We start from the raw sequence: 21,337 nt of genomic DNA, 5'->3' as shown, positions 1-21,337 counted from the left end.
CATCGATAATTACCTTAAACGTGAATGGATTAAATGCTCCAACCAAAAGACACGGGCTTGCTGAGTGGATACAAAAACAAGACCCATCTATATGCTGTCTAAGAGAGACCCACTTCAGACCTAGGGACACATACAGACTGAAAGTGAGGGGGTGGAAAAAGATAGTCTATGCAAATGGAAATCAAAAGAAAGCCGGAGTAGCACTACTCATATCGGATAAAATAGACTTTAAAATAAAGAATGTTATAAGAGACAAGGAAGGACACTACATAATGATCAAGGGATCAATCCAAGAAGAAGATATAACAATTATAAATATATATGCACCCAACATAGGAGGACCTTAAATCATAAGGCAACTGCTAACAGCTATAAAAGAGGAAATCGACAGTAACACAATAATACTGGGGGACTTTAACACCTCACTTACACCAATGGACAGAATATCCAAAATGAAAATAAATAAGGAAACAGAAGCTTTAAATGACACAATAGACCAGATAGATTTAATTCATATTTATAGGACATTCCATCCTAAAACAGCAGATTACACTTTCTTCTCAAGTGCACATGGAACATTCTCCAGGATAGATCATATCTTGGGTCACAAATCAAGCCTCAGTAAGTTTAAGAAAATTGAAATCATATCAAGCATCTTTTCTGACCACAATGCTATGAGATTAGAAATGAATTACAGGGAAAAAAAGGTAAAAAACACAAACACATGGAGGCTAAACAATACGTTACTAAATAACCAAGAGATCACTGAAGAAATCAAAGAGGAAATCAAAAAATACCTAAAAGTTACATCCAATATTGTACAAATTTTTTTAAACATGATTAAATTTTTTTTAACTGTAAGTGTTTTGAAAAATATATTCAAAGTACTAAATTTTCATTTTAGATCTTAGTTTATGTTTCTATAACAGAATGCCCTCAATTGATCCAGGTTCACCATAATATCTTTCTCTAAGCCCTTAATGGTTTATATCTTCCCTTTAAAATGTGTAAGTATGTTTTAATTAAGTTGTCATTTACAAAGATATTCTGGAAAAAAATTATTAATTAAACACCTATAAGTTCTTCATCATTTCTGTTATAGTGTAGCAATTTCTCATCTAACCCATAGTGGTCTATCAACTGAGTAAACCTTGATTTCTTAGACACACCTGACTGCAACTCAGAGCAACATCTGGCTGCAGCTTCTCCACCTCTTTGTTAACAACTGTGTCTGAGACAGACCTTTCTTTGATCTATACATTTTAACTAGTTTTAGCCTCTGAAGAAAGTCTCCTTTCTCTTGAACCTGCTTCACCAATTTTGTTTTTTTCTTCATTCAATCTTTTTTTTGGAAGATTCTCATTCACAAAATCAGTTTGAAGATCACTGCATGACCCAGTATCAAGTGTTTCAGATCCACATGCATTGATGTTCTTGATGGTATTTTTCAAACACATACTTCATATTCATTGTCTATGTGTTTAGATTTTTTTTTTTTTTTGAAATTCCAAGCTGTTTCCTTGTTTTGAAGGTGCTGGATTCTCTGAAAAGTTCTAACAGTTCTCTTCATTCTCTACTTTAAGATCTTTTACCACACTGTACAAGAAATTAAATGAAGATCTTGTTTTGCTTAATCATTTTCTCTATGTGTTACACTCATAGGTTGTTTTCTTGTATTGGTTATGTGGGGTGATGGTGGATTGGCACAGGCCTGTGGAGTGCTAGGTAAAATCACGGCTGAGTTTCCTAGACTTCCCATCTTAAAAATGAAATCTTGTTTTACCTGGAGGAAAGGGAACTCTATTCAGCTCCAGTGCTGATCCTCAAATTCCAGTTCTCAGATATTACCTGCTTCCCGTCTCCCTCAGCCATCCCCAGAGAGTGCAGAAAACACAAGCAGCTGCAGCTCTCTGTTTACTTTGATTTTAAATGGTTCTTCCTATTGTTTGCAATCTCTAAAAGGAACCCAGGGCTACTTCCTGAGGAAGATCTTAATTGCCAACCTTTAGATACTTCCTCTTCTAGCATGCCTCACTACTTAATAGAGAGCTGGCACCCAACCTTAGAAATGTCCCCATTTACCACGACTGCCATGGAAGGAGCAGTACCAGGTCACTACTTGCTGCCTTAACCAGGTTCACTGATGAAACTCAGCATCAGAAATTTGAGACGCTGTTGCTACTTAAAGAAAAAGATTGGTTTTCCAGTGTCCCACGTATTCAGGGATATCAAAACAAAAGAAAAAGAAAAAAGAAAAATCCATGAAACTGCTCAGGTTCCAGGTGATAATAATTCTAGGTGGTCAGTTTTTCAATTTATCTCTTTCTCTCTCTCATTCATACACAGCTCTTTTGCCCAAAGCATATCCTAAGCATCAGAGTGATTGAATTGGGGGTATTTCTAGTATCAGCCCCAATTATTTCTAGAACTAGAATTTCTATTAGAATAGGGAGCATTTATTAATCATTATATATTTAGATTATGCCTTTTCAAGGAGCTAGAGACACAGGGGTGAGAAAAGCAGCTCAAATTCCTATCTTCATGAACTTGCATTTAGCTGGAGTAGATAGTAAATGCATAAAAATTTATGAAAATGTCAGATGGGGAAAACCAGTGTGAAATAAAAGAGAGAAGAGTTTCCATAAAGTCCTTGCCAAGGAGGTGCTATTTGAGCTTACACTTGAATGGCATGCAAGATCTAGCCTTGTGAAGATGTCTTAGGAAGAGCTTTCTGGGCAGAGAAAATAGCAAGTAAAAACCCCTTAAGACCAGAAAATTCTTGGCAGTTTCTGGCTAATGTGGCTGGAGTAGCAAAAGCTTCATGCCACAGGAGAGGAGGGCCAAGGGTGATGAGATTCTGAGGGACTTGCCTGCTACTGTAAAGACTGAGAACTTTAGTAGCCAGTTTAAGGGTTAAACAGGAATTTTTAAATCGTGGTTGATGTTTTAAAATGATTACTCAATGCTGTGCGAAGACTGTACTATGGGAGAGGAAAAGGATGGATGCTGGTGAACTTTAGGAGGCTGGTATAGGAGTTCAGGTGAGAGTTTGTGACAACTTGGACTAGTGTGGTAGCAGTGGAAGTGGAAGCAGTGGAGGTCTTAGAAATAATTTGGAAGTAGGTGATTGGAATATATTTTAGAGGTAAGGTTCAGATCTGCTTTAATTTAGGGTGAGTTTTCTCTCAGTTGCTCCTATTGTACTTCTCCTATTGTTCTCCTAAGGTCAGCCTGGACCTTCAAAATGTCTCAGACTCCTTTAAATAACTTTCCCAGTGATCTGTTCTGCTCCTAATAAGTTAGCAGATATATGTCAGTGTATTAGTCAGCGAGGGCTGCCATAACAAAATACTACAGACCAGGTGGCTTAAACAATAGAAATTTATCTTCTCACAGTTGTGGAGCCTGGAAGTCCGAGATCAAGGCGTCAGCAGGTTTGGTTTCTCCCCAGGCCTCCTTGGCTTGCAGATGACCACCTTCTCACTGTGTCCTCATGTGGTCTTTCCTCTGTGCTCACATCCCTGGTAAAGTGTCTTCTTATAATGACACCAGTTCTATTGGATTAGGGTCTCACCCTTATGACCTACTGTAACCTTAGTTACCTCTCTAAGACCCTATTCCAAATGTAGTCTACACTGGAGTTTAGGACTTCAATGTATGGATTTGTGTGTGTGTGTGTGTGGGGGGGTGATGGTGGAACACAACTCAGTCCAAAACAGAGAAGGTCATTATTTAACTTAACCCTCTTTAGACCTTGCTTAAGCTGAGCCCCTTAACAGCAGGGAAATGATTCTTTTAAACCTTTCTCCTAAACAATGCATAGGTAAAAGTCAAACAAAGAATTAAGTTGTCTTTGAATGCTGTTAATCTCCCTTGTTTACAACAGTTAAAAATATAAATTGAGGTTCTGATATTGTATTTTTTCCATCTTAATAGGCCATTTTATATGTGACTTGAACTTGATCACTTCGGAGTGATCACCACAGGCAATTAGCATTATTCTTTTCCATTGTCAGGAATTACACTACTAATCTCAACCAGCCTCCAGGTGAATGAATCTAACTAGTGGTAAGGGGGAGGGAGGAAACAATTTTCTCTCTACCCTCCTAGACTCTTGGCCGATATCCCTTGAAATAAAGGACAGATTAACAAGAGAAAAAAAAATTATCTATGTACAGGATCCCCACAAATATATAAAATTCAAAAGATGGCTATACTGTGGAGGTTTATATACCACTTATTTTTTTATATACCATTTATTTCCTGAGTTAAGGAAAGGGGTCTATGGCTTCAAAGAAGAGAAGGCAATTCATGGAAAAGTGAGAATAGGAGATTTAATAAACAAAGGTTGCCCTGCCTTGCAGATAACTCTCTGAGATGAAAAAGTTATCTCAGGTAATAGCTCTCTTCCTGGTACAGGCCCACTTTCTAATGTAAATTTTTCATACCAAAAGGTAATTCCTACTGTGTTTTCAGAGCTTCTCATGTGTCTGGTTTTCCTTAAAATTATCAGTTCCAAATAATCCAAGCCAAAGAGGCATATTTTAGGGTGACACATTCTGCTAGCCACGAGAGAAGTAGTGTAAAATCATAGAAATACAGTAACTCACCATTAATTCCAGAAAAATAATTCCACACACATTCCAATTGACAGTGGGTAGAAATGTTTTTCTGAATTGTTTATATATTAAAATCAGTATAGTCACATGTATGTTTTAGATTTTATTTTTTTGACTCATTCTTTCTTTTATTGTATATAGGTACCGATTAGTGTCCTTACTGTTCAAGTCACTTGGCTAACTATTTCATATATTATATGAGTGTAGTAGAATTTTCTTTGTTTTACAGACGAGGAGACTAATAATAAGAGTCCAAGTAAGTTGTTCAAAATCACCCAGAGGAAGTGTCATAGCCAGATATCAAAGCACATTTGTGACTCCAAGCCACACTCTCTCACCTACTATAGTGACTCTCAGCCAGCCTTAAAAACCATCCCTGTAACTGGCATTGGCATATGTATGGAGGATAAGAGTTAATAAGACTAATTACTCCCCCAAAGAGTCTTACATTTTAAACACGGAGACAGACATGTAAATAAATATAGGATTAGGCAAGTTAGAATTGTACACAGAACAACACAAAGGGTCAGGTGAACCACTTTACGTCTTGGGGACAATCAAAGTTCCCAAACAGCAGTACCATTTGAGCTGAGTCTAGAAATCTGGGTACGTGTCCATTATTCAGATAATGGGAGTACAGCTAGGTGTAGCAGTGGAGGCAAGGATTCTATATGGAGGAAGTAAATTGAGGACAAATATAAAAGGGCATCGGATATTAATGAATCATTGTTTTGGAAAATTATATCCACTCTATATTATCCTATTAACTAGGGTAATGGAAATTGGGTGAATACAGAAAAAACATTGTTCAGACACAATTCAACACAACTGCGATACAAGGTAGATATTTAATTCAAATGTAGTTCATTAAAATATTGAAATAGTCTGCTCTGAGCTGAGTAGGTCTTCTCCTTCTCCCCCTCCTCTTTCTCCTCTTCCCTTTTTCTGATGAAAACAATCTTTTTCATTGAATAAACTCTACTTTTTGTTTTCTAAATATCCCAGCAAGCAGTTATTTGGAGCTGCCTTGTTTTTGTCAGCAAATTCTTCCCTTTCACTGTCATTCTCTCCTTCATAATTGCACAAATACTAGTTCACCGGCAGCACAGTCAGGCCATCAACTTGGAAATTAAATTACCTGCCATTCTCAAGTTTTTTTCGCTACAACCCCAGACTGCCCCCTCAGTTCTCAGTAAGGCAAACCTCAATGTAACAATGAACTGAGAGAATTTGGACCACATTTGTCAGTTCAAGGTCACAAAGGCTTCAAAGCAAAATTCTGGGCTTTGTTCTTCAGTGCTCTCCATCCCACCTTCATTGTCATTCTCCAGATTATCTGTTTAAGAAAAATAAATAAAAACGAGTCTTGGGAGAAGGCAGAGCAAAGAGACTTCTAGTACCGTCACTGCCCTAAGAAATAGATTTTTGCCCAGAGCTTCAGACAAACTGCAAAAAGCTGCTCCTGCACCAAAGAGTGGTTAACAAGCTAACAGACTGCTGTAAGCAAGCATATTCACCTCTAACTGTCCAGGTGGAGGGGCGTTCCTGATTTGCAGTAGGTACAATGTAAAAATGGAATGGTTCCTATATAATTATAAGTAATAGACTTGTTCTGATATGTAGATTTTTCTCTTATTCACAACAGTTTTACTTCTTTTTCTTTACAAATAAGCTGTCTTTGGCTTATTTTCATCTTTTTTTTTTTTTCCTATAACATGGTTAATCTATCCTTGGGAAATTGAAAGTTGACTGCAGTTCAGTATTCCTGGAACATGGTGCATAGTGGGCAGTAATAGATCTGGTGATGGAAAGTTAAGTAGGCATCAAATCATGGAAGGCCTTTGTGCCATGCTAAGTGGTTTGGCAGGGGAAAGCAAGCCATTGGAGAATTTTAAGTGGCAGAGTGACATGCTTAGATTTGCATTTTGGAAACATCACTCTAGTGTTTCCACAGCAATGATAGTCAGGGGAGTGAGAAATAATGGGGTCCTGAGCTAAGCAGTTTTAGTGGGAATGGAGAGAAAATAAAACATTCCTGAGAATATAAAGTGAAGAATTAAGTGGGCTTGCTCAGATCAGAAAGGCACCTGGGAAACGCTATGGTGGTGATAGGGAAAAAAAAAAAGATTACTATCTGGTTTTTACCTCTGATGACTGCACTGGGGACCATTTGCTGTCAGAAGCTGTCTTAGTTCAGGCTGCTATAACAAAAATACCATAGGTTGGGTGGCTTAAATAGCAAACATTTATTTCTCAATGTTCTGGAGGCTGGGAAGTCCAAGATCAAGGAGGCAGCAGATTCAGTGTCTGATGAGAATATGCTTCCTGGTTGACAGACAGCCAACTGGTCTTACTGTCTCACAGCAGAAGGGATAAAGAGCTCTCAGGGATGTGCCTTCTGTAAGGGCACTAATTCCATTCATGAGGGCTCCACCCTTACAACCTAATCACCCCCCATAGGCACCACACCTTTGGATTAAGATTTCAACATGAATTTAGCAGGGGACACAAAAATTCATAACAGAAGTCTATTGGGAAAGAAGCATACATGGGAAAAATTTAATGGATTTTATTTTGGTCATATAAAGTTCATAGTGACTTCATTATAGTGAGGTAGAAATTCCTATGATGTAGTAGGATACATGGACTGAAGATTAAGAGGATAGTTAGGCATATGAGAGAGATTTTGGAGCTATTAGGGTGAAACTTAGTTATTGAAGTCACAAGTGAGAATTCTCCCCTACCCAAATTCCTAGGCAGTAGATAAAATCTCAATTCTCTGGGCTATTTCTTTTGATGTTTGTTGCTGTATTTATGGATTTTTTAAAAAAGTTGTAGATTTTGTTTATTGACAGGTGTTTTAACACATCACGTCTCATTTATGATGAGGCAATCATATGTGCTTATGTTCAAAGCCTAGCAAAGGCCTTGGAACTTAGTAGGTCACAGTAAATTTATTTCCTTTCTTTATTTCTCTCTCTGTCTGTCTGTCTCTTTCTCTTTTGAATAAAGAGTTTGGAGACTGTATGGTAGAATCAATTTATATTTATGATATTTATATGAATTCTTTTTTATAGCTCATAAATTTCTTCTGTAACCCTATTAGTAAATGTATTCGTTCGCTAGGGCTGCCATAACAAAGTCCCACAGACTGGGTGCCTTAACAGAAAATTTTCTCACTGTTCTGGAGGCTTGAAGTCTGAAATCAAGGTGTGGACATGGTTGATTTCTTCTGAGCCGTCTCTCCGTGGCCTGTGGCCTGCCTATCTTCTCCTTCCTGGGTCTTCCGTCTGTGTGTGTCTGTGTCCTAATTTTCTTTTTATAAGGACATCAGTCATATTGGATTAGGATCCACACTAATGACCTAATTTTAACTTAATTACCTCTTTGAAGACCTTATGTTCAAATACAGCCCCAGTCTGAGGTACTGACACGTGAACTTTAACACATGAATTTTGGAGTGCACAGTTCACCCTGTAATAGTGAAATAGAGAAATTCATAATTACTTACATACAATTAAGAAGCAATTTTTGAAATCTGGTAATTTCTGAAGATTCTAGTATATATGTATGAATAACAGTGTGAGAAAAAAAGTGAGAGAAACAAATGTGATTCTAAATAAAAATTACACAGTCAAAAACCGAAGTTCTTTATGTTAGAGAGAACTTCAAAAAGGATATTTAAAAAGAGAAATTTTAAAAAGATAATATCAAGAGGAAATTGGAGAGATGGCTTTATTTAAATGTTTTCTAAGTGATTAATTATTATGGGAGATATTTTTAGGGGTATTATTTCCCCAGTCATTTCACAGTATTTAGGTAATTTCTACATCATGCTCATTTCAAAAGAATGCAAAGCACTGTGAAGCATATGAAGAATTACAAGACAAGATCCTTGTTTTTAGGAGTTTTCATCTCTGGATAAGGAGTCAAAATTAGTACAAGTGAAAAGAAAAGAAAAAGCAACGATTTTATATGCAACCATATGATTCTGTCTGTAGAGGCTTTAGAATCAATGAGTAGGAAGAGTCAACATAGGATGTGCTAGTTTGAAGTATTTCACTGAGGGTGGGGTTAGACTTGTGCAATGAAGGGTGAGTAGAATGGAGTTATATGCAGACAAATGTAGAGAAACTAACTAAAAAATGAAACTGTGCCTGTTTTCTTTATAGGACTAATGGCAGTCTTCAGTTATTTCTTTTTCTTTTTTTTTTTTTTTTTTCCTTTTTGCGGTATGCGGGCCTCTCACTGTTGTGGCCTCTCCCGCTGCGGAGCACAGGCTCCGGATGCGCAGGCCCAGCGGCCATGGCTCACGGGCCCAGCCGCTCCACGGCATATGGGATCCTCCCAGACCGGGGCACGAACCCGTATCCCCTGCATCGGCAGGCGGACTCTCAACCAATGCGCCACCAGGGAGGCCCAGTTATTTCTTATCTTACTTTTTTTTATTGTGGTAAGAACACTTGCCAAGAGATCTATCCTCTTAACAGATTTTTAAGTGCAGTATACAGTGTCATTAGTGGTAGGCACAATATTGTACAGCAGATCTCTAGAAATTATTCATTTTCTATAACTGAAACTTTATACCTGATGGACAGCAACTCCCCTATTTTCCCCCCTCCCTCAGGCCCTGGCAACCACTATACTACTCTCTGTTACTATGAGTTTGACTATTTTAAGATAACTCACGTGAGTGGAATCATACAATAGTTATCCTTCTGCGACTGGCTAATCTTATATCATTTCCTCAAGGTTCATCCATGTTGTTACATACGGCAAAATTCCCTTTTTGTAGAAGACTTTATTTTGTTAGAGCAGTTTTAGGTTCACAGCAAAATTGACACAAAAATACAGAGATTTCCTACATTCCCCTATCCCTACACATGTATAGTCTTGCCTGTTATCAGCATCCCCCAGCAGAATATTTTCCTCTTTTTTAAGACTGAATGATATTCCATTGTGTATACATACCACATTTTATGGATCCATCCATCTTTTGATGGACACTTAGGTTGTTTCCATACCTTTGCTATTATGAATAATGCTGCAGTGAACATTGGAATGTTAATATCTCTTCAAGATTTTGACTTCAATTATTTCGTATATATACCCAGAACTGGAATTGCTAGGTCATATTGTAGTCTATTTTTAATTTTTTGAGTAATCTCCATAGTATTTTCAAAAATGGCTGTGCCATTTTACATTCCTAGCAACAGTGTACAAGAGTTTCAATTTCTCCACATCCTTGTATCCTTGCCAGCATTGTTATGTTTTTTTTTTTTTTTTTTTTATGATAGCCAGGTGTGAGGTGATATCTCATTGTGGTTTTGATTTGCATTTCTCTGATGATTAATGATGTTGAGCTTCTTTTTATATACCTGTTTCATATACCTGCTGGCTGTTTGCATGTCTTCTTTGGAGAAATGATTATTTAAGTCCTTTGCCCATTTTCAATCAAGTTGTTTATTTATTTGCTGTTGATTTATAGGAATTTTAATGATGTCTTTTCTATTTGTTTATTTCTTGTCTGTCTCCCTCACTAGAGCATAGGCTCTATAAAGAAAACTTATTCTTTCAACAGTACCACACTGTCTCAATTACTGTAGCTTTATAATAAGTCTCAAAGTTTGGTATTGTCAGTCTTCTAACTTTGTTCTCCATCATTTTTTTTTTTTGAGAAAATATCTGCCAAATACCTAAGTCTGAAGAGCCATAGATTGTAAGACATTCTTTCAAGGATAAAATGATATTCTGTGAAAAAAGTAGCACATTCTTCCTGCAGTTCAAGCCATCTCATAAGTACATTTGTTCCACACAGTCATACTTCACTATGCACCAGAAGTGCTTTCTGCACACTCTTGATTTTGTCACTCAGAATATTAAAAAGGCCTGGACTGAAGAGTTAACATTTAACAAAATTGATACTTTTTACTGGTAAATTAAGGACATTTTTAAGTAAAACTGGAATTTTTCTTCTTCTTTTTTTTTTTTCTATGACTGCATGGAAGTGAAGAATACAATGATTCCAAGTACAGCTTTTGGACTTTTTAGACTGACATTTTATTTCTTTCCTTTTCTATCATATTTTCTGTTTGTCTTTTTCTTCTTTATTATGGAAGATTTCCTCAACCACATTTTCTAGCCATTCTATTAAAAATATTTTTATTTAGACATACTTTTTAATCTCTGAGTCCTGTTTTATTCTCTAAATATTACTTTTTAAAATGATCTTTAACTTTTCTAGAATGAGATATGTACTTGAATATATGATTATTTAAAAGATATTTTCTGAATTATTCATTTTGCATCTCTATGTTTAATCTTAGTGTTTACTTTCCACTCTGCTAATTTTCCTCATTGAACTGAATATCCTGGTTTCCCATGACATTTAAGAAAGGACTGGGTGATCTATCCTGGGTTTCATTTATCTTTATGAAAATCCTTCCTTGCAGGAGGATCTCTTCCTGGGAGCTCTGTATAGCTTTGAACACATACTGCATTACATTTAGAGATTTAACACATGAAACTTTCTCCTGAAGGCACAGATAGGTGCATGGCATGAAGATGTCTTGTAGGAGGGAGTTTGCAGGTTTTGCTTTAGAAGGTCAGGATTTGGGTTCCCCAAAGGTCATAATGAAAAGAACCTTATTGCAGGGCACCAGACTTAATATCCCCGATTTTTCACTGAGTATCTTAAAAAAGAACTTTGCTTATGTATTTATTTGAGGCTTTCTGTCAGCCATTAGCCATCTGTAAACTTAGGGCAAAGGGTCGGGGACATTGTGATGGTAGGTAGTATTACATATAAAAATATCTTGACTTAATCACCCTATTTTTAACCTTTGTTTGCACTTCACTCTGTTATTTCCAAGCTAAAATCAAGGTCATCTAGAGTTCTGTGGAAAGGGATGTCTTCCATTCCTCTGTAGCCTTTTTAAAATCACATTCTAGGCTGCAACTTTATCTGCCTATTTCCCCATTTTCCTGTTTCCATACACTGACCATCTTGTACACTTTGTTTATATGCCTGTCATTCTCTTGTTTATTATGTGGATTCACTATGGGTTTATTCTGTTTTATGTTTCCATATTTCTATTGCAGTGGGTTAGTAGAAGAAACAGAAGTGGAAACACATGTGCTCAGTCCACTATACTGTGCTATACACCTTTCAAAAGAGTCTCTTACAAAGTTTGCGCCCTTTTTCTTCACAGATAACTTCTCTGTTCCTAAAAATAAATTTGTGAGTGTAAATAAAAACATAAATGAATGAGCTACTCAACTTCACCATCATAATCTAAGTTCCATATCTATATGTCAAGAGAAAGAAGACTAAACTCTATCCATCAATGGAAGGAGACAGTGTAGAAATGAGACTCATGCCATGGACTCTAAAATCAGTGCTTGCTTAATAACCTGGAGCCACTAGTCATTCTGTGATCCAGGAAAAACCACTTAACCTCTCTTTGCTTCAGTGTTCTTAACTGTAAGATGGTTTAATAATAGTAGTACTTACCTTATAGAATTGTGAAGATTAAATGAATTAATCTATAGTGTTTAGAATTGTGCATTGCACAAAATTAGATTTAGAAAGGGATGGTTATTATTAATGTGTATCTTCTATGTTGAAATTGATGTGGTCTCAGTTGTCATTAAGTTAGACGCTTATTGAAAATCTAAATTGTTCAAAACCTTTAAAATTATGATTTTTATTTAAAATTATTTCATTACCTTAAATTTTTAAGTACACTCAGCATGGAGACTTTGAAAGAACACTAGTTTTGGAGACAGACCATATATGTATATTTGATTAAAATAATCTCTTTGAATCTTCATCTATGAAATAAAAAAATGATAGTAGCATCCTTATAGCTTTGCCATGACAGTTTGATGTAATATAATAATAAATGTGAAATTTTACTAGAATTCTGGCTACTAGACTATTGTTAATCTGTGGCACATTTCAGAGTCTCTGCTACCAAATGAACACTCAATACAAGTTAATAGTGCACATTTATAAAATTACAGAGAAAGAAGCATAAACTATACAAAATATGTTACTATAACAGTGAAGAATCCAGTAATGGAGAGTGCAAATGATTAAAAGCTTACACACTTTAAACAAAACTTAGAAAACAGTCCTTTTATAGTTGTTCAGATATCTTGTTGGATTTTGCTGTTCATTTCATGATATAACACAATAGTACTATGATCATGGTACAGATTGAAAATAATAAAATCTGTATTCCATATTAATTTTAAATATACTTTTATTTATATCATGTGGTTTTTAAGAAAAAGAAAAGTTAAGTCAAGTATCTCTAATTGGACAGAGAGGAGGAAAATTTAAACAATAGAATGTACTATGGTTTATATTTTTAAAAGTAAAAATGGAGAGGGCAGACAGCAGAAGCAAGAAGAACTACAATCCTGCAGCCTGTGGAACAAAAACCACATTCACAGAAAGACAGACAAGATGAAAAGGCAGAGGGCTATGTACCAGATGAAGGAACAAGACAAAACCCCAGAAAAACAACTAAATGAAGTGGAGATAGGTCACCTTCCAGAAAAAGAATTCAGAATAACGATAGTGAAGATGATCCAGGACCTCAGAAAAAGAATGGAGGCAAAGATCAAGAAGATGCAAGAAACGTTTAACAAAGACCAGAAGGATTAAAGAACAAAAAAACAGAGATGAATAATACAATAACTGAAATGAAAACTACACTAGAAGGAATCAATAGCAGAATAACTGAGGCAGAAGAACGGATAAGTAACCTGGAAGACAGAATGGTGGAATTCACTGCTGCGGAACAGAATAAAGAAAAACGTATGAAAAGAAATGAAGACAGCCTAAGAGGATCTCATTCAGATTTGATGGAGAAATCAAGAGCTTTACAGAGAAGCAAAAGCTAAGAGAATTCAGCACCACCAAACCAGCTCTACAACAAATGCTAAAGGAACTTCCCTAAGTGGGAAACACAAGAGAAGAAAAGGACCTACAAAAACAAACCCAAAACAATTAAGAAAATGGTCATAGGAACATACACATCAATAATTACCTTAAACGTGAATGGATTAAATGCTCCAACCAAAAGACAGAGGCTTGCTGAACGGATACAAAAACAAGACCCATCTATATGCTGTCTACAAGAGACCCACTTCAGACCTAGGAACACATACACACTGAAAGTGAGGGGATGGAAAAAGATATTCCATGCAAATGGAAATCAAAAGAAAACGGGAGTAGCAACACTCATATCAGATAAAATAGACTTTAAAATAAAGAATATTATAAGAGACAAGGAAGGACACTACATAATGATCAAGGGATCAATCCAAGAAGAAGATATAACAATGATAAATATATATGCACCCAACATAGGAGCACCTCAATACATAAGGCAACTGCTAACAGCTATAAAAGAGGAAATCGACAGTAACACAGTAATAGTGGGGGACTTTAACACCTCACTTACACCAATGGACAGATCATCCAAAATTAAAATTAAAAAATGGAAACAGAAGCTTTAAATGACACAATAGAACAGATAGATTTAATTCATATTTATAGGACATTCCATCCAAAAACAGCAGATTACACATTCTTCTCAAGTGCACACAGAACGTTCTCCAGGTTAGATCACATCTTGGGTCACAAATCAAGCCTCAGTAAATTTAAGAAAATTGAAATCATATCAAGCATCTTTTCTGACCACAATGCTATGAGATTAGAAATGAATTACAGGGAAAAAAAGGTAAAAAACACAAACACATGGAGGCTAAACAATACGTTACTAAATATCCAAGAGATCACTGAAGAAATCAAAGAGGAAATCAAAAAATATCTAGAGACAAATGACAATGGAAACACGATGATCCAAAACCTATGGGATGCAACAAAAGCAGTTCTAAGAGGGAAGTTTATAGCTATACAAGCCTACCTCAAGAAACAAGAAAAACTCAAATAAACCATCTAACCTTACATCTAAAGGAACTAGAGAAAGAAGAACAAACAAAACCCAAGGTTAGCAGAAGGAAAGAAATCATAGAGATCAGAGCAGAAATAAATGAAGTAGAAACAAAGAAAACAATAGCAAAGATCAAGAAAACTAAAAGCTGGTTCTTTGAGAAGGTAAACAAAATTGATAAACCATTAACCAGACTATTCAAGAAAAAGAGGGAGAGGACTCAAATCAATAACATTAGAAATGAAAAAGAAGAAGTTACAACAGACATTGCAGAAATACAAAGCATCCTAAGAGACTACTACAAGCAACTCTATGCCAATAAAATGGACAACCTGGAAGAAATGGACAAATTCTTCCAAAGGTATAACCTTCCAAGACAGAACCAGAAAGAAATAGAAAATATGAACAGACCAATCACAAGTAATGAAATTGAAACTGGGATTAAAAATCTTCCAACAAACAAAATTCCAGGACGAGATGGCCTCACAGGTGAATTCTATCAAACATTTAGAAAAGAGCTAACACCCATCTTTCTCAAACTCTTCCAAAAATTTGCAGAGGAAGGAACACTCCCAAATTCATTCTATGAGGTCAACATCACCCTGATACCAAAAGCACACAAAGATACTACAAAAAAAGAAAATTACAGACCAATATCACTGATGAATATAGATACAAAATCCTCAAGAAAATACTAGCAAACAGAATCCAACAACACATTAAAAGGATCATACACCATGATCGAGTGGGATTTATCCCAGGGATGCAAGGATTCCTCAGTATACGCAAATCAATCAATGTGATACACCATATTAACAAACTGAAGAATAAAAACATATGATCATCTCAATAGATGCAGAAAAAGCTTTTGACAAAATTCAACACCCATTTATGATAAAAACTCTGCAGAAAGTGGGCATAGAGGGAACGTACCTCAACATAATAAAGGCCATATATGACAAATCCATAGCAAACATCATTCTCAATGGTGAAAAACTGAAAACATTTCCTCTAAGATCAGGAACAAGACAAGGATGTCCACTCTCACCACTATAATTCAACATAGATTTGGAAGTCCTAGCCATGGCAATCAGAGAAGAAAAAGAAATAAAAGGAATCCAAATTGGAAAAGAAGAAGTAAAACTGTCACTGTTTGCAGATGACATGATACTATATATAGAGCATCCTAAAAATGCTACCATAAAACTACTAGAGCTAATCAATAAATTTGGTAAGGTTGCAAGATACAAAATTAATGCACAGAAATCTCTTGCATTCCTATACACTACTGATGAAAAATTTGAAAGAGAAATTAAGGAAACACTGCCATTTACCATTGCAATGGAAAGAAAAAATACGTAGGAATAGACCTACCTAGGGAGACAAAAGACCTGTATGCAGAAAACTATAAGACACTGATGAAAGAAATTAAAGATGATACCAACAGATGGAGAGATATACCATGTTCTTGCATTGGAAGAATCAATATTGTGAAAATGACTATACAACCCAAAGCAATCTACAGATTCAATGCAAACTCTATTAAATTACCAATGGCAATTTTTACAGAACTAGAACAAAAAATCTTAAAATTTGTATGGAGACACAAAAGTCCCTGAATAGCCAAAGCAGTCTTGAGGGAAAAAAAACGGAGCCTGAGGAACCTGACTTCAGACTATACTACAATGCTACAGTAATCAAGACAGTATAGTACTGGCATAAAAACAGAAACATAGATAATGGAACAAGATAGAAAGCCCAGAGATAAACCCACACACCTATGGTCAACTAATCTATAACAAAGGAGGCAAGGATATACAATGGAGAAAAGACAGTCTCTTCAATAAGTAGTGCTGGGAAAACTGGACAGCTACATTTAAAAGAATGAAATTAGAACAATCCCTAACACCATACACAAAAATAAACTCAAAATGGATTAGAGACCTAAATATAAGACTGGACACTATAAAACTCTTAGAGGAAAACATAGGAAGAACACTCTTTGACATAAATCACAGCAAGATCTTTTTTGATCCACCTCCTAGAGTAATGGAAATAAAAACAAAAATAAACAAATGGAACCTAGTGAAACTTCAAATTTTTTGCACAGCAAAGGAAACCATATACAAAACGAAAAGACAACCCTCAGAATGGGAGAAAATATTTGCAAATGAATCAATGGACAAAGGATTAATCTCCAAAATATATAAACAGCTCATGCAGCTCAATATTAAAGAAACAAACAACTGAATCCAAAAATGGGAAGAAGCCCTAAATAGATATTTCTCCAAAGAAGACATACAAAGGGCCAAGAAACACATGAAAAGCTGCTCAACATCACTAATTATTGGAGAAATGCAAATCAAAACTACAATGAGGTATCACCTCACACCAGTTAGAATGGGCATCATCAGAAAAATCTGCAAACAATAAATGCTGGAGAGGGTGTGGAGAAAAGGGAACCCTCTTGCACTGTTGGTGGGAATGTAAATTGATACAGCCACTATGGAGAACAGTATGGAGGTTCCTCAAAAAACTAAAAATAGAATTACCATATGATCCAGCAATCCCACTACTGGGCATATACCCAGAGAAAACCATAATTCAGAAAAACACATGCACCCCAATGTTCATTGCAGCACTATTTACAATAGCCAGGTCATGGAAGCAACCTAAATGCCCATCAACAGACAAATGGATAAAGAAGATGTGGTACATATATATAATGGAATATTACTCAGCCATAAAAAGGAATGAAATTGGGTCATTTGTTGAGACGTGGATGGATCTAAAGACTGTCATACCAAGTGAAGTAAGTCAGAAAGAGAAAAAATATATCGTATATTAACGCATGTATGTGGAACCTAGACAAATAGTACAGATGAACCAGTTTGCAGGACAGAAGTTGAGAGAGATGTAGAGAACAAATTTATGGACACCAAGGGGGGAAAGCCGTGGGGGCGGGTGGGATGGTGGTGTGACGAATTGAGTGATTGGGATTGACATTATACACTGATGTGTATAAAACTGATGACTAATAAGAACCTGCTGTATAAAAAAATAAATAAATTTAAATTTAAAAAAATTTTTAAACAACAAAAAAGTGAAAATGGTTTTGCTGTTTCCCATAGAAACAGGGTTTGGGAATTTAACAAAAGAAATCAGAAAGCACTAGAGTTTAATAGTTCTTTATTATTATTTAATAAGATGATTATCTTTTTCATAAAAAAAATCTTTTCATTTTTATAGATAAGAAACTGTGGTGGGCAGACCAAAACTTAGCTCAGCTGGGAACCTGCAGCAAAAGAGATGGAAGAAACCCCACTGTTCTAAGAAATAAGACTTCTGGGGTCGTTCATATGAAAGTGTATGATAAAGAAGCACAGCAAGGTAAGTCACACGGTAATGCATTTGTGCTGCCTTTTGAATATATAATGTTCTCTTTTTTCATATTATTTTCTCAAGTCAAAAATTGAAGTTCCCTATTTTTCTTCTAGTTAAAAAAGGGGGGGTGGTGGTAAATGCTGCTTAATACTGTAGAAGGAATGCCTTTAGCATAAGGTATATAATGAGCTTTCAAAACATTAGCAAAGCTGCCCAAGGAACCTTAATTTGTCAGGTCTTCAAAGAGGTCTTATTCAGTTCTTGATTTAAAAGTATAAGAATAAGGAAAAAATCCCAGTAAAATATATTCAATATATAATTATGCCCAGAAACAGAATGAACTATGGGACCTCAAATGGACTATGTTGATACAAGAATTTCATAACCAAAAGCACTACACTGTTTTGCTCTAAGCATTTTGCATTTTTGTTTTTGCTTGTCCAAATGGTGTGCAGTGAAATGGAGTGAGAGAACTAACAGATGGTTTACATACGTGAACTTGTCACATTGCCCAAATGGCAATTAGATTAGAGATGCCAGCCAGTACAGCCCTACACCTGCTAGTCTTTTCTTCAATTTTGGTTCATGATCCATGACATTAGCAGAACTCCCTTCCTAGAAAAAATATTCTTCTATATTCTACTATCTTACTTAAATCTCTGCCATGAAATCCTTTTCTTCACATATTTTTCTGCTTAGGAAAAAAATATCAAGAAAACTTAAAAGGATTTTTATCTAAAGGATTTGGGCATGTAAATCAAAGCAGATAAGAGTAGAGATAAGAACAGTGAACCAAAGGGATCACTAATTCTGAAGACAGGTGACAGCAATCAAGCAGGCAGAATTTATTGGAGATACCAATTGAGAGCCATTCCTGCACAGCCGGAGACAAAGTGAAGACCAGATTCATGGTTACCTTTTCTGAAAAAAGCATGGGTCAAATTTTGGTCTGGAATCCTTTCTTGCCAGGAGCAGCAGGAAATATTTCTTTTTCAGGAAAAAAAATATTTTTAAGAGAAAAGAATTGCTTTCTAAAACCATCTGGACTGATTACTGGGATCCATTCATGGTTGAGAAGACATTGACACCCAAACTATTAGGCACAAAATCTGTACTTATTCTCTGATATATATATATATATATATATATATATATTTGGTCATTGTCTATAATAATGAACAGGAGTGTTTTCACTAGGAATTACTTAATAGAAAATTTTCTGTATCAAAATAAATAATTTTACTGGCATTCAAGTCATGGTAAATAGTTTATTTAACTGGGAATAAAATACTTTCACTCAATAAATAAAATATGGCACTTTTGTGGATTTCAATACAATCTGTTTGTTAAGCGTAAAAACTTATAGCACTATGATAAACTTTAGTTCATAGTCTATACTGAATGAGATTATATCTGAAAATACACATTATAAAATACAAATTATAGAGAGATTATATTTCCAAACATTTTTTTAAATCTATATTTATTCCTTCAAAATGTGAACAAACACATACTTTGAAATTGTAAATTAATATAATACATTGAATTTTTGTAGGTACAGTTCCAATAGTTTCTTGGAAGAAAAATTCATTGTATTATGCTTGTTTCACATTGTTCATTTTAACAAGATCCCCCTCATCTTTTAAGGATTTGATTCTATAGGTGGAGTTGTAGCTTCTATGCACTGTGAAAGTATTACCAAACTGACAGGACCATCTAGCACTTAGAAATTTATGGTATAATATGACTAAGCTTAAAATGCAGTGAAAATAATGTTTTTACTGGAAGAATATGATGATAAAAGCATCTGTATTAAAGACAGTCCCATTAACAGAATCACAGCAGGTAGCTTAAAAGCTTCATTAATATGAAATATGAGCAATTTAGGACTATTTAAGGTGTTAACATTACTACCACTTTGGATTTCAAAGTACAATTAGCTACTTCATTTATCATTTTTGACACAGATCACTGGAGAGCTGAGACTTCTCATTAGTCAAGTGGACTTTCTATTTCCACTAGAGAATTTAGGAATGAGGTTTGAACATCAATATCATTACAAAATATTAAGCCAAACCAGTATTTCTAACCTGCTAGATATTCACTACCTAAATTATTACTTTAAAAAATCTCTCTATATTTTTCCTACATCAAATCTATATTTAATAGGCAAAGATACTTATTAAAATAATGATGTGGGGTTTTTTTGCCTTTTCTCTTTCACCATCATTTTCCCTTAGAGACTAAACAAATGATACATGGATTGTGTTATTGTTGTACAACATTAACATGGTTAATTTTATTATTTATAAAAAATAATTATTACTATTATGTTTAAAAATTCACAGTCCCAGGATCTCCTTTTTCTTCTTTTTTCACGTATTTTGGATATTATCGAGGTTATATAATGCCTCATTTTCTCTTGTTTTTATATATCAACTCTGATCCATTTTTCTTTACATCTTCAGTTCCCTTGATTCCCCTACTCTCTGTTTGGTGTTTTTTCAAACTTTATAGACAAGTATCACTTGTCAATCTCTTCCCAGCTTTCCAGTCTTTAGTGGTAGTTGAAGTAAATTTATATCCAAATGCGTATCTCTATAGATTTGCATTGCATTAATGTACATTCACATGCTTTCTATAAAATGAAATATGTACATGGTCAGTATGGAATTACTGTAGATCCATAAATACAATTGTCTCATTATTAAAATAATCATAGAGCTGAAAATTCATCTTAATATTATAAGTCAGCTTGGAAAAAAGGGAATAAATCAATGAATCTCCATTAGTTTATATATGAGATAAAGGTAATCATTTCAGAAGTTCAGGGCAACTCAAATCCTAGTATGTGGACCTACATAAGAGCATCTGCCAGGTATAAGAAATGAGCAGAGAATGTGGTAGATCTCCTGTTGAGAAATCTCCCCAGTTGAGACTATTTCACACTTCAGAAATGACAGAACTTGTGACAGGTTTGATTGAACAATTAAATCCCATCAGACTATCTTGAATTCAGGAGATTAGAAATAAGGAGCTGCATTGGTATTTTGAATTTTGCATAGAGCACTATTGCTATATAGCTTTCATAATGCTTTGTAATTCTCACTGGATTTACTGTGTACTCCATATCAGAGTTTGAACATCCAGTAAATGGCATTGCATGTCCTAGAATAATAAAAATGTTGTAAAACTGGGATATTTAATGAACTTGATGGATAAGATTGTAAATTACTTAACTTTATGTTACCAGCTTTAATTAGCACATTGGGCCTAGTAAATTTAATGGACCATCTTTATAGAATTCCGACCTGTGATTACCTAATATTTGTCATTGCTACCTCACAGGAATAAGGCAAATTAATA

At 35.2% G+C, this 21,337-nt stretch overlaps 1 protein-coding gene and 1 pseudogene across 1 annotated transcript in view; one reads left to right on the top strand and one right to left on the bottom strand.

The window, feature by feature from the left end:
• Positions 1-21,337, top strand: part of LRP1B (LDL receptor related protein 1B) — a 1,545,691-nt gene that overhangs the window by 960,739 nt on the left and 563,615 nt on the right. Inside the window, exon 33 of the mRNA XM_060105953.1 lies at positions 17,837-17,977. Coding sequence (XP_059961936.1) covers positions 17,837-17,977 — 141 coding nt within the window. The remainder of the gene's footprint in view (positions 1-17,836; positions 17,978-21,337) is intronic.
• LOC132495472 (swi5-dependent recombination DNA repair protein 1 homolog) lies at positions 1,066-1,786 on the bottom strand (annotated as a pseudogene).

Source organism: Mesoplodon densirostris, chromosome 8 (assembly GCF_025265405.1).
Source record: "Mesoplodon densirostris isolate mMesDen1 chromosome 8, mMesDen1 primary haplotype, whole genome shotgun sequence".
Taxonomy (NCBI): domain Eukaryota; kingdom Metazoa; phylum Chordata; class Mammalia; order Artiodactyla; family Ziphiidae; genus Mesoplodon; species Mesoplodon densirostris.
This window is presented reverse-complemented; position numbering and strand designations above follow the sequence as displayed.